The sequence below is a fragment of the Scheffersomyces amazonensis genome (assembly GCF_036850825.1).
Source record: "Scheffersomyces amazonensis strain UFMG-HMD-26.3 chromosome Unknown RJT21scaffold_3, whole genome shotgun sequence".
NCBI classification, from domain to species: domain Eukaryota; kingdom Fungi; phylum Ascomycota; class Pichiomycetes; order Serinales; family Debaryomycetaceae; genus Scheffersomyces; species Scheffersomyces amazonensis.
Window position 1 is genome coordinate 1196973 of NW_027042743.1, and position 13389 is coordinate 1210361.

The following is a 13389-nucleotide window of genomic DNA, read 5'->3' on the forward strand; positions in this document are numbered from 1 at the left end:
ACATTAATAGAATCTTTATTTTATGTATTTTAGTTTTCGTTAAGTTGTTTTCTAGAGCTATCTATATACTATCGTATACTCAAACATTTTTCTTAGCAAGATCAGTCTTACTGACGTATATATAATTGACCACGAATAAAAACCAGGCTACAATAACCAATGCAGCACTAGCAGCATATAACCAGGAATTAGAAATATCCCATGATCTCTTGAATTCGTCATTGGCTAAATGTCTAACTGTAACAACCTGCTTATTTTCCAAATAAGTTAAACCGACTCTCTTGTAATCAAGTTCAAAAGTAAACATACCATGATGATCTGGAACTGTAAAGTTAACAAAGTATGCAAATGCATCTAAATCTTCACTGCCTTCTGTAGCAGCAACTGGACCCAATGGTTCTAAGTTTAATCTTTGATAAGGATCTAACATCTTGAATGAAAGTTGTAATTGATCTTCTGGACTTTTAACTTCATATGGAACCCACTTACCATCAATTAATTCAGAAACTCCAACTGTGTAAATGGCTTGATCTTTAATTCTGTATAATGTTGGGTTTGGCTTGCTTGGTTCAGCATTATTAACATGTTCTGTGAATCTTAATTTCAATACATCTCTCTTTTGGAAAGTCCAGTTAGTTAACTCATCAGTAACTAAAGATTCAGAACCAACCCAAGTGACTCTTGCATTATTTAATGCTTGGAATCCAATGGCTAAGAAGCCTTGACCTCCATAAGTCCAAGTAGTATCTTCAGTAATTTTTTCAATACCAGATTTAGCAGTAAAACTTGTGGCAGAACCTTGAATGATTGGGAATAATAATTCATTATTAGAAATTAAGGCAGCACTTCCCTTATAATTTAAATTAGGGATAGTACTAAGAACTCTATTTCCTTGAACTAAATTTTCATTATTTAAAGTTACAAAATTACCATCATAATTAAAATGATCAGTATATTGAAAATTCTTAGGAGATGGATAAATACCCAATTGATTTAAAAATCCACGAATTGATTCAGGTAAAATAGCTTGAGAACTTCCAACAACAAGAATATTAGTCTTTTCATTAATTAATTGTAATAATTTATGTTGATCAATTGATTCTTTAGAAAGTACAGCCTTCTTTGAAGATGGTAAAATAACTACATGATCATATCTTGGAGAATCTTCAAAGAATAATTTAATATCAAGATCATCATAAGTATGATATTTCACTTTATATTGACCTTCTAAATTATTAATTAATTGAGCAATTGAAGGTGATAATGAATTAGAATCATCTAAATTATGAAATTTACTATCATAAATTACCAACGCATTTTCAGTAACAAGATCCACTTGAGATACAACTGCAGTGACAACACTTAAGAACAAAAAAATTGCTCCATTAATAAGTCTATTAGCAAGCATGAGCAATTAGTATCTTATTAAATAACAATGTTGTCTTTTAGCTTTAGTTGGCCTTGATTCTATAGTAGTATAATTGGTCAATAATTGAATTGTTGCCCTACGTGTTTGAAAATTTCCAACTTTGTTCGGGGCTGCTATGTGCAGGGCACGTCATTTTTCACCATACAAATTTATATAGCGATGGATAGTAAAAGTATAAGTAGAAATATATTAAAAACATTTATTACTATTAAATACAGTTGGTATAGTATATAATAATGGTTATTAAGGTGAAGGTAGAATTTTTGGGAGGTTTGGATATAATATCCAGTAGTGTAAGAGAGCATAAATGTTCAATTCCATTAGAAGAAGGTGAAGCTACTATGAAAGATTTGATTGAATATGTTACTAAAAATATAATTACTGATGCAAAGGATATTCCTGTATTTATAGAAGATGATACGGTTCGTCCAGGAATATTAGTACTTATAAATGATACTGATTGGGAATTAGAAGGTATGGAAGATTATGTTCTTGAATCGGGTGATGTATTTACATTTACAAGTACCTTACATGGAGGATGAGAGCTATATGTACATACAACACTTAAACTTAAACTTATTTAAACTTACTGTATTATAGAATCATTATTAATATTATAACGGAACCAATCTGCATCCTAATAATCCTTGACCACCCCAATTATTTGTAGGCTTTAAATGTAATGTTAAAGGTACATTATTTCTTAATATTTGAACCTCTATTGATTTCCCAATCCCATTTCGAACACTTGATACTACATTAGAAAGTTTATTATGATTAGCTGCATGAATGCTTTGATCAAATAGAACAATTTGATCTCCTTCTACTAACCCAGCAGTATTGGCTGGACCATTGGGAGCAATTTCTCGAATTGTTGCAAATGGTACAGTATATGATAATGATGATGAAGTATTAGTGGAAGTATCTGTTTGTGATGATTCAGTAGCTTGAACATCTCTAATGTTCTCAAAATGTTCAATTAACTTCTTATCCAACACTTTCAACAATGCTTTATCGTCATTTCTCAATCTTATGATCTTTACTCGTATGAGTCTGATACTGACAACATCAATGTCACTTCTGGGAAATCCATCCAGTGTCAAAAGTTTAGTATCCATATCAGCATTATATTTATGTTTCAATAGATCAAATAATAAGCTTAATTGTGATTCTATAGATTGCTTGATCTCGGATAACTTCTCAAGTGATAGTTGCGAGTAATTAGTGTCATAATCCTTGAATTGAGATTCATCGAGATTTAAATTTCTCATCAATCCTCGGAATGAGTCATCCGACAAATCTCCTTCATCAATAGTCATTTTTATGTATTGGTGTTGTTGTGAGTTATGAGTTAAGTGAAGTGTTGGCGTTAATGATATTGTTTGATGGCAAAGACAAAAAGAGTGTGTCGCAAAATTATCGGTTGTCGCAAATTTATTTAAGGAGAATTATATCTTTTGCAATGAATGTCTACATACAGTTATATCGATATATATCGTATATATAAATAAATATGTGATAATTAGTGTTACTAAGAGTCTTCGGTGCTGACTGCAAATGAATATGTACTGACTACATCCACATCATCTTCTTCGTTACCTTCACTGATTTCCTTCCATGAGGCTATAGTTAATACTACAAATCCAATTACGACAAGGAGATCACCTAATAATTGTTGAAAATCTAATGTATTACCAAATGCAATCCATTCAACTATTCCAATTAAAAATATGGTAAGTAATGAACTAACCGATGATAATACAGGACTTGTTAATGCCATTAATGTCAAAAATGATGCACTAAATAAAAGATTTGATATAATAGATCCAACTATATATAACCATATCTTTCTTGTATCATCACCATAATTGAAGAAATTAAAACTATGAACTTGAAATAATTCAGCAAATATTATAACTGATAAAACTATAATACTGGTAAAAAATCCAAAGAATGCCATAACAAAGTTAGCAAATGTCAGTTGACGACGTGGAGTTATGATTTTTGCTAAATGTGGAGGAATACATAAATACTTTTTATATATCACTTCGTAGTATCCATATAAGATAGCCCCAATTAATATAAGCAAATTACCCCAAAATCTATAAGGATATAAAGATTCATCTGGAATTTCATCTGATCCAGAATAGGCAACTACAAATACACCAACAACAGCAATAATTACTGAACTAGCTTTCAACCAGGAAAACTTTTCATTCAATAAAGGAATAGCAAACGCATAAGCTGTAAAAGCAGAACAATTATAAATAGCAGTAACATCAGCTGCATATGTCAATGACATTGCAATATACCAAGTTGAACCAGCAATGGTTAATACCACAGTCACAAACGATGCTCTAGTTACAATATACTTTATAGCTGGAGTTCTAAAGAATGAATTTATACATTTTATTATAGAATTTGATGATGAAACATGAGGATTCTGAGAAATTAATTGATCAAGATTTTCTGTACGTTCATCGTGATTAATATTCCATTCATAAATTATTATGGCAGTATGATAAACATTATGGAATTGTTTAACAAGAGCCTTTTGAAAATATTCACCTAAATGAAGATTCTTTCTAGTTATAACATTTTCTTCAAGTAATTGTGAATGAGAATTTAATCGTTGATAAGTTGATCTTGATTGATCTCTATGTTTAATAAATGTACGAAGTACTGAAACAGACAAGGCTTGTAATGGCCATAAGATCCACCATGAACCATGAGTTACTAATAATAATATTATTGGCTCACTAAATCCGAGTTGATAAGCTTGAGATGTGAATTCAGTTTGTGTTACAAATGATGTTAAGGATATTAAGAACATAACCACAACAAAGATAACTTTGGTGGTTGATGCATGTGACACGGAGTCGGCCGAGGCCTCTCCTAATGTAGTTATAGCCATATTAATATTTTAGCATTGATAATGTCTACCTAGTAGAAACAGTATATGAAACTGATCTTTGAAGATAGTTTAAAAAATAGTCTTTGTCGGGGAAATAACCTCGTCACTTTATACAGGAATAACATAACCGATTATATTTATTATTTTATTATTGATATATATATACATAATCATACAAAGTATTATAAAGATTGATTAGTCACTATCACTTTCAAAGTCATCCAGATTATTTTGTTGATGGTGAATATCATTATTGGTTTCAGTTTCATCGTCTTCACTGGCATCGGAGTCAAGATAATACTTCCGAGGCTCTAAAATTTCACTTTCAACTAATGATAATCTTGGAACTAATCTTGGTAATATTATATTTACTACTCTTTCATCATTCAATAAACTGTCTATCCATTCATCCATAAAAGATAATTTATAATTAATAGGTAAGCCTTCTTTAGAAAACTCAGGTGTTCGTAATTTAACTCGTAACTTTCTAAAATCTTGACCATACTTATCAAATGTTGAATATATCACATTGGCTGAACTTGTAAGTCTTATATAAATTAATATTAAAGCAGTTAAATATTTAAATTCATTATATCCTAATTGGGTAAGATAAGTATCGATGATCTCTTGCGATGGATCTAATTCCAACAACCGAAATAAACAACTAAGAAACGGACTAGGTTTTCCTATAGAATCCGTACCAGCTATATAATTAATTTGATCAATTATTATAGGTAATATAGTTGCTTCATTTGTAAGATAAAGGTATTGCTTATAAAATAGAGAATCTTGAATACGATGTCGTATAATAGGTTCTATTAAATATGCCTTATTTACCACATTCCGTTTATCTAAGTACAGTGGTTGGATTTTCTTCTTGTTAGTACCGTTAGTTGACATAGAATTTACTTACACTCATTAAACCTTCAATTATAGAGGATAATATAATATAGTATAGTATAGTTAAATTGAATTTATAGTAATAGTAATTGACTTCATCATTTCCTGTATATGGAGAAAACTCAAACACTTTCAAGGCTTTCTTGGTCACGTGCACAAATTGTTGACAATTTTTGTGCTTCTGGTAACCTACCACATTCGATAAGAAATCAGTCAATTGAAACGAATTCAAATTGTAACAGTATACTTTCACAGTAATATTACAGTAAATTAAGTAATATTATTATTGTAGCATAACATTGTCATCATGTCATTCAAATTCCCAACTTTCAACTTACAATCAATTCAAGAATCATTACCAACTGTTGATCAAGTTAAAGAATCATTCGCTAAAGTTAATGCTTCTAAAACTGTAGATCAATTCCGTGAACAAATTACTCCATTTGCTCATAAAACAAGTGAATTACTTTCAACTCAATTAGCTCAAGTTCAACAATTAGCTAATTTAAATGTAGCAGATTCTAAAATTGAAGTTAGTGAATTACCTGCTGAATATTTACAATTAGAACATAATTGTGATTTATTATTAAAATTATATACTGATTTAATTCTGTTTTCTAATGAAACTTATGGTAAAATTAGTTATGATTATCCTCCAGGAAATTATGCTATTACTAAAATTAGAGAAGCTAATGTTGGAGGAGTTATTTCATCTAAATTTAATCAATTAAAGAATGTTTCTTCTCCACAAGAATTAGAAAATATCTTATTAGGTAGACAAGAAGCTAATTCTACTGGTGAAGAAGAAGAAGTATCAATTCAAACTACTTCTGCCAATCTTCCAAAAACTTTATTTGGACAATTATCTACTATTTCAGAAAAACATAGTGAAGAATTAAAAACTTCCAATAGTCCATTATCTCTTGCTCTTTTACAACTTTCATCTACTTATTTGGAAATTGCCAGTGCTAGATTAGAACAAGATAAGAAGATTACTAAAGATGTTAATAATAAATTAATTACTATTTTAAATGAAGAATTCATTAAAGTAACTGAATTAAGAAAGAGAGTCTATGCTTCTCGTTCAGATTTTGATATTATTAGAGCTAAAGTTGGTGATAATGATCAAGAAGATGAAGAACTTATTTCTAAAGAAGATTCATTAGTTAGTGCCACTGAAACTGCAGTCGTAGAAATGAAGAAATTATTAAGACCATCTAAGAATATTAATTTATTAAAAGTATTTGTTCAAGCACAAAAGGAATTTTTTGAATTGAGTGCTAAGAAATTAGCTGCTTTAAGTGCTGGTTTAGATAAGATTGAAATCCCAGAAGATGAAGATGATGATGAATAGCTCATAATCTCAGCCCTGGATTCATTTGTTGATATCTAGTGTTTGGCTGGTTTATTGTTTGGTTATATCTCGTGCTATTTTATTCCAGTTTGATTTTTTATATATTATATGTTAGTTCTAGTAAATTGTTTGATTTTTATAGTTATTTTATTACAGTATATTGGGAAAGTATATATAATGACTTCAGATAATAATTTCTAATACATTTGTAGGTGGGACTGCAAAACTTTTTGAGTTCAGTGCACAAACCGAAAATTTTCAGATCAACGACTTTTTAAGTCTACACATAAACTCAGTCCATAATAACAAGACATACATATACACAACAATTATATAACAAAGCTGAGAAGAAATAATGTCTGAGCCGACACAAGAAGAGAAGGAACAGAAATCTCAACAGTTACAACAACAGTACAATCGATTTCAAGAGAATATTGCTGAATTAGAGACTCAAGTATCTAATCTAGCTTCACAAATTCAAGAACATATTATAGTAGATAATACATTATCATCAATAGATCCAGATAAGAGACAAGGTAGAAAATGCTTTAAAATGATTGGAGGAGTGTTAATTGATAAATCCGTGGATGAAGTTATTAAGATACTTAATGAAGAATTGAAAACATTAACAGCAGATAAAGAGAAAGTCGAAAAGGAATTACAAAAGAATAGATCTGGATTACAAGATTGGTTAAAGAATAATCATGTTAAGATTATAAAGGGTAACCAATAGATTATTCTAGTTATCGTGTATATACGTTTCATCTCATATAATGTACAATAATAGAAATTATAATAGTAACAATTACAATTACAATAACTACAATAATAATAATAGACACATCAGGAACATTTTAAACATGAATAATTATAGAAAGAAGTGAAAAATATTACATAAAACATAAAATCAGCTAAGCAGTAATAGCCTTAACATATGATTCACGAGCTTCGGTATTCTTACCGGTATCTCTATTGATAGCTTCCCATTTTGGTTCATCTTTAAATAATCTAATAGCTTCAACTTCCTTTAAATCATTAGATAAAGTAAATCTATGATAAATACCAGCAGGTAAGATTAATAAATCATGACGTGATAACTTGGCTCTAATCCATTTATCACCTTTATTTCTAACATCAAAGTATCCCTCACCATCTACAATATATCTAATTTCTTCATCTTCATGATAATGTTCTTTATAAAATTGAGCCATCTTAGCATTATAAGCATTAAGATCATTTTTAAAAGCTGCTAAATTCAATTTAACAACATCTCTATTCTTATAATTTCTTTCCTTGGCAATTTCATTCAATTCTTCAATAGTTTCAACATATTTATAATATACACCAAGAGCCTTTAATTCTTCAACTGTTGCCTCAATTCCTGAATTATGATCTTCAGTAAAGTTTTCTGGAGTATCCTTATTGTCGTGATAGTAAAATTGAACCATAATGAATAACGATTTCTATTCTTATTTCTATTTCTTAGAACAACTACTTTGTTGCTGATATCCCAATCTATTTATACAAGCTTATGAATCAATTTAATTTCTAGCCCATGCGGTGCGTGCCATACGTAAAAAAATGTTCTTGTGCAATTTCTCAAACTGTGGCTAAGCTCTTAACAATAAATAAATAGACTATCGGACCACCTTTAGGCTAACTAGTCGCACGAGGGCCAGAATGTATTGGTTGCCATTTCAACTTTAACCGTATCTAAATATAATTGATCAATATATCTACATTGTCTAAAACTTTCATTATTACTTGAGTAGATAATAACGGAAAAAGAGTTGCAAAAATGTCAAGTTAGCACCATTTAACTCCTTTGTATCAATACCCCTAGATATCAGACTAAAAAGATCACTTAACACTATCAATGTAGATAATGAATAAATGACATCTCCTTTATTGAAATTGAGTTAATGCAATTAAAATATATTCACACCATACGAAGAATACTTTATAACGAAATGATATAAAAATCAAACGTACGAAAACATTAAAAAAATATATTCATTAATACTGAAAATCTCTTGAAACCAATGATCCTAGTTCTATATACTCTCTCTCTCTAAATATATGTCTTCACAGTAGCCTTTCCATGGCTGCAATCTATCGTAACTATGATTGTAAAATGTCGGTTGAATAGTTCCCAATAATGTCGTATCGCGACACAACGAAACCCACCTGAAAAACCTTAAAGACTGTTGAAACCTATATAATACATTGACAAGTAATATACATAATTTAGTTACTATACAATGAATGGACACAATAATGGCCATAATGGTTCAAGCTTCAATGGACGATATAATAAACAACCTCGAGATCCAAAAGAAGCAGAACGATTGGCTGCTTATAAACAAAATTTAGAACAACAATTAGCATCTCAAGAAAAGAAAACTGCCTTTAGAAGAATAGTTGATCATGGAAATAATATGGGAAGATGGTATATCAATAAAAATTTAGGATTGAATATCAAACAACAACCGGTGGGGAAAGTCCGTCCCGATTCAGCATATTTAATTGATCTAATGCCTTCTTTAGCTTATGCATCATCATCAAACCTTTCACGTAATAATAATAAAACCAATATGGGAATAATGGATATTGAAAGTAAATTTGTACATTTATCCTCCAATAAAGTTAAACATTCTATTAATGCGATTAAGTGGACTCCAGAAGGGAGAAGATTACTCGTAGCTTCTCATTCTGGAGAATTTACCATTTGGAATGGTATGACTTTTAATTTTGAAACTATTATGCAAGCTCATGATTCTCCAATTTTAGCTTTAGAATATAGTCATAATGATGAATGGTTATTGAGTGGTGATCAAAATGGTGGAGTTAAATTCTGGCAACCTAATTTTAATAATGTTAATAATATAACGGCTCATCCTTCTGGAGTAAGAGATATAGCTTTCAGTCCAAATGATTCAAAATTCTTAACTTGTGGTGATGATTCAACAATTAAGATTTGGAATTTTAATAATGGTCAGGAAGAGAGAACTTTAACTGGGCATCATTGGGAAGTCAAATCGGCTGATTGGCATAGTAATTTAGGTCTTATTGTTAGTGGTTCTAAAGATAATTTAGTTAAACTATGGGATCCTCGTAGTGCAACATGTGTATCAACTTTACATGGTTTTAAACATACTGTGAATAAGACTCGATTTCAACCTACAGGTACAAAGAGATTATTGGCAGCAGTTTCAAGAGATAGATCTTGTAGAATCTTTGATTTAAGAACTATGAAAGATATAATTGTATTACGAGATCATGAGACTGATTTATCATGTGTAGCTTGGCATCCACAACATGCATCTATGATAACAACAGCTGCTTTCAATGGAGCTATGAACCATTACTTATTAGACTCATATATTCCTGGTTCTGATGCTACAACTAATTCAAGTAGTACTACTAAAAATAAATTAGATACTACCTATACAACTTCAGCTATCGATACATTAGAAGCAGTTCATAGAATTCCATTTGCTCATGAAAAGGCTATTCTTACTTTAGAATATCATCCTATGGGACACTTACTTGCTACTGCAGGAAGTGATAAAACTGCTAGATTTTGGTCAAGAGGTAGACCAAATGATCCTAGATCTTATAAAGATGCTGTATACACTGATAAAAAGACTGGTGCATGGTATTATCTTGCTAATAATAATGTTAATGCCATTATTGCTGATGATGAAGGAACGGCAGCCACTGGTGCTAATACTTCATTGTTGAATTTACAACCTAGAAATGATAATACTTTACCTGGATTGAAATCATCTTCAATGATGATTCCTGGTCTTAATAATTTATAATGTCATGTAACGATAATTTAATATAAGAATCATATTTAGAATATTACAGTACAGTGGGGTGAAGAAGCACACGGCTACAAATACCTCTTTAGAGATGTACCTTACAGCATAAAGATGATCTGATATTACTTAATTCCGTTTTGGATCTTGTAAGTTTATCCGGAATGCATAATCTCTTACAAAATCTGAAACAAAAAAAAAATAAGTGTCTGGTGATACACATACATCTGTAACACATTACAAGGTTATCTTTTGTTAAGAAATTGTATAATATATTAAATTCTATATATAAAATACGAACCCAAAGCAAGCAATATAAGCTAGCAAAATATCAATAATTAAAGATTATATCCCAGAACTGAAAATTTTATAATTGTCTATAAACGTGTTTTTTTTCTTTTATTTTTTTTAATCCCTGTAGTGTGTTTAATGTCATCATTCCCTCCTTAATTTAATTTAATAGTATTCATTATTCATCTTTTCTTTATGGTAAAAGGCATTAACAGCTTCTATATATCTAGTTCTCTCGCAGGTAAAATAATGAGCTTTGAAATCGTTGAAGATCTTAAATAAGCTTGTAGGCTCAGTTTCAGTTTCAGATTCAAATTCATCTTTAACATTTAAAAATTCAAATGTCTCACCAGCATTAACAATTTTAACATACATATCAATAGGGTATGCTGATAATTCTTCAGTACAAATAGGCTCATAAACTTGATAATAATGTTCAGTCCTCTTTTTGAAATCTGAAATAGCTTCATTGTAGTCTTTGTCTCTATAATCTGAATTATGAGCTTTACCATTGATATTAAAATTTAATAATTTTGCATCAAAGCATTGAACATCAAGTATAATAATTCTTGTATTTGGTGCTCTAACATTCATTTGGCTTATCATACGTTGTCTTCTGGCAAGGGTAGTGTTTGTAGCATCTAAAATCCCAATTTGAGTGGTACCAGAAGTCAAATCTGTTATCAAGTTTGTTAATGTTATATCAGCAAATAATTCACGATCAAGTTTACCCTGAATATTATTTGGATTGAAATAATCTGAATCATCAAAGTTAGAATGATTAATACGACGAATATTACCAGCATTATATATTTCAGTCTTGTAAATAGTATTAGTATTCACAAATTGTTTAAATTGTTTTGCCACAGTACTCTTACCAGAAGCAGGTAAACCTACCAACATGATAATTAAAGATTGACTAACTTCTTGTTCATGTCTGTGTTGTTGTTCTTGTAATAATTTTTGATTTAAAATTGATGAGAATTCTAAGTCTCTCAAGTTTGACTTTGAATTGATAGGACTTGTAGTAGCAGTTGTGGCAGTTGTAGCTGCAGTTTGAGGGTTTGTTGATATTACATTGGTAGAAAGATTGGATGAGGGTATTGGATCAAATAGGGAATTAATGGAACTTGTAGAATCAATGATCTTCATCAGTGAAGATGTAGTAGGTGATGTACTAATATTATGGGAATTCATTTCTATGGATTCTAAGTGCTTTAATTTGGAATATGATGTAGGCGTGGCACTATTTGGAGTTGTAAGAAAATCAAATAAATCAAATATTACTTTTTTATGATTTGCACTTGTACTTGTATCTATGGGTTTAACAATAGATTCTTTAGGAGGATTCATAGTGAGATTATAATAAATTTAGCTTGGAAATTGCTTTACTATGATGAAATATTATTCTTTATAAATTAAATGCTTCTTTTGACTGATTTATACACTTAATTCATATTGGTTGCGACACAGTAAATTGACAGATAATGGCAAAATAAAAAATATAAAACAGGCCCGATGGACTAATACCAAAAAGAAACTATTAACTGATTTAAATCCTAAACAGTCTGCAATGACTAACAAACTAATGTAATGAAATTAAATTTAAAAAGTAAAGTAAAGTAAAGCAAAGTAAAGTAAATGCAAATAAAGAAAGAAATAAAAGAAACGAGATTTGAAACCAACGCAAATGTAAGGATACATCAACTAATTTATAAAACTCGTGCGGTTATATAATTTCTTGTCCTATTTAGGTACTGGCTGCGGTGATATGCTTAAGTATGAGGTTTGGTGATGATATTATGCTCTAAAATTTCTTTTTTCTATATGAGCACAAAAATTTTTCCGGCCGGAGTTTTATGAGAAGCCAGAAAATCAACTCAACATTTCCTATTTGGGAAGGAGGGGAACATTGAAATGGCCAAGCGGAACGTGTCTTTGTTGCTAATTACTGCGGTGTGGATTCCGAGAAGTAATTTAACATAGTTTGATAAGAAAATTGTCACAAGGGTGAGGAGTCTACACAAAGACACAGAACGAGAAATGGCGGTAAATGTGCGCCACGTAGATTTGCAGTAAAGGACAAGCGGGATACGGACCCAAGGAAGCTACCTGTTAATAATTTTAAAAGATTTACTTTCTGAGTCAGTATGAGTCTCTATCTGAGTCATTATGACTAGTAATACATACCTAATTCTCCTTTCATCCTATACTCTTAATATATTCTATATGTCATTATAATTCCGTTAACTATATATAATTATCTTATACTATGTACATGATTAATTATGATCTGATATTTACAGTGTTAATTTAATTTGTTATTGTCCAATCGTACTTAATCGGCTGAGGTTTTTTAGCATTGCTCCTCTCTCTAATAAGCTTCTTTCGTTTGTCGTTAACATGGATTTTGGCCTTTTTATATTTATGTTTTCTTAGAAATACATAATGTTCAGCTGCCCTTTTTAAAGCACTTTCCTCTTCAACTTTTTTAAATTGTATTACTTTTTCATGTTGCTTGGGATCAATTTCGTTATGTTTTTCATCTTTATTTGAATAACTCATCGATTGAATCACCTTGTCTTTAGGCAGGGCATTACTGAATGCCTTCGATCGAAATTCTCCTATCTTAGAATATGCTCTCATCACTCCTACTTCAGTTAACTTAGGGGTATCA

General features: G+C 30.3%; 10 protein-coding genes across 10 annotated transcripts; 4 read left to right on the top strand and 6 right to left on the bottom strand. All coding sequences in view use genetic code 12, as the record gives it.

The window, feature by feature from the left end:
- Window positions 1-10: 10 nt before the first annotated feature.
- On the bottom strand, window positions 11-1476 carry WBP1 (dolichyl-diphosphooligosaccharide-protein glycotransferase). Its single transcript, XM_064881727.1, has one exon. It carries the CDS (start codon window positions 1406-1408, stop codon window positions 80-82), a length of 1329 nt encoding a protein of 442 aa, XP_064738638.1. The 5' UTR covers window positions 1409-1476; the 3' UTR covers window positions 11-79.
- Window positions 1477-1610: 134 nt separating this feature from the next.
- Window positions 1611-2007, top strand: RJT21DRAFT_34926 (ubiquitin-related modifier). Its single transcript, XM_064884244.1, has one exon. The coding sequence runs from the start codon at window positions 1666-1668 to the stop codon at window positions 1969-1971; it is 306 nt and encodes a 101-aa protein (XP_064738639.1). The 5' UTR covers window positions 1611-1665; the 3' UTR covers window positions 1972-2007.
- Window positions 2008-2854, bottom strand: RJT21DRAFT_34925 (uncharacterized protein). Its single transcript, XM_064884243.1, has one exon. It carries the CDS (start codon window positions 2746-2748, stop codon window positions 2044-2046), a length of 705 nt encoding a protein of 234 aa, XP_064738640.1. The 5' UTR covers window positions 2749-2854; the 3' UTR covers window positions 2008-2043.
- On the bottom strand, window positions 2855-4425 carry RJT21DRAFT_34924 (mannosylinositol phosphorylceramide synthase regulatory subunit). The gene has a single exon (XM_064884242.1). The coding sequence runs from the start codon at window positions 4341-4343 to the stop codon at window positions 2961-2963; it is 1383 nt and encodes a 460-aa protein (XP_064738641.1). The 5' UTR covers window positions 4344-4425; the 3' UTR covers window positions 2855-2960.
- Window positions 4426-4538: 113 nt separating this feature from the next.
- Window positions 4539-5243, bottom strand: FGR16 (U4/U6-U5 snRNP complex subunit; the record flags this gene model as incomplete). The annotated part of the gene is made up of 1 exon (XM_064880215.1): window positions 4539-5243. One exon carries the CDS (start codon window positions 5241-5243, stop codon window positions 4539-4541), a length of 705 nt encoding a protein of 234 aa, XP_064738642.1.
- Window positions 5244-5470: 227 nt separating this feature from the next.
- RJT21DRAFT_120439 (uncharacterized protein) lies at window positions 5471-6791 on the top strand. Its single transcript, XM_064881728.1, has one exon. It carries the CDS (start codon window positions 5551-5553, stop codon window positions 6595-6597), a length of 1047 nt encoding a protein of 348 aa, XP_064738643.1. The 5' UTR covers window positions 5471-5550; the 3' UTR covers window positions 6598-6791.
- A 91-nt stretch (window positions 6792-6882) lies between these two features.
- Window positions 6883-7411, top strand: RJT21DRAFT_34942 (tubulin-binding prefolding complex subunit). Its single transcript, XM_064884248.1, has one exon. The coding sequence runs from the start codon at window positions 6953-6955 to the stop codon at window positions 7328-7330; it is 378 nt and encodes a 125-aa protein (XP_064738644.1). The 5' UTR covers window positions 6883-6952; the 3' UTR covers window positions 7331-7411.
- A 97-nt stretch (window positions 7412-7508) lies between these two features.
- RJT21DRAFT_114012 (acireductone dioxygenase (Ni2+-requiring)) lies at window positions 7509-8045 on the bottom strand (the record flags this gene model as incomplete). The annotated part of the gene is made up of 1 exon (XM_064880216.1): window positions 7509-8045. The coding sequence occupies one exon, from the start codon at window positions 8043-8045 to the stop codon at window positions 7509-7511; it is 537 nt and encodes a 178-aa protein (XP_064738645.1).
- Window positions 8046-8587: 542 nt separating this feature from the next.
- RJT21DRAFT_34935 (cleavage polyadenylation factor subunit) lies at window positions 8588-10649 on the top strand. The gene has a single exon (XM_064884246.1). It carries the CDS (start codon window positions 8859-8861, stop codon window positions 10419-10421), a length of 1563 nt encoding a protein of 520 aa, XP_064738646.1. The 5' UTR covers window positions 8588-8858; the 3' UTR covers window positions 10422-10649.
- A 70-nt stretch (window positions 10650-10719) lies between these two features.
- On the bottom strand, window positions 10720-12363 carry RJT21DRAFT_120442 (6-phosphofructo-2-kinase). Its single transcript, XM_064881729.1, has one exon. The coding sequence runs from the start codon at window positions 12063-12065 to the stop codon at window positions 10878-10880; it is 1188 nt and encodes a 395-aa protein (XP_064738647.1). The 5' UTR covers window positions 12066-12363; the 3' UTR covers window positions 10720-10877.
- Window positions 12364-13389: the final 1026 nt, after the last annotated feature.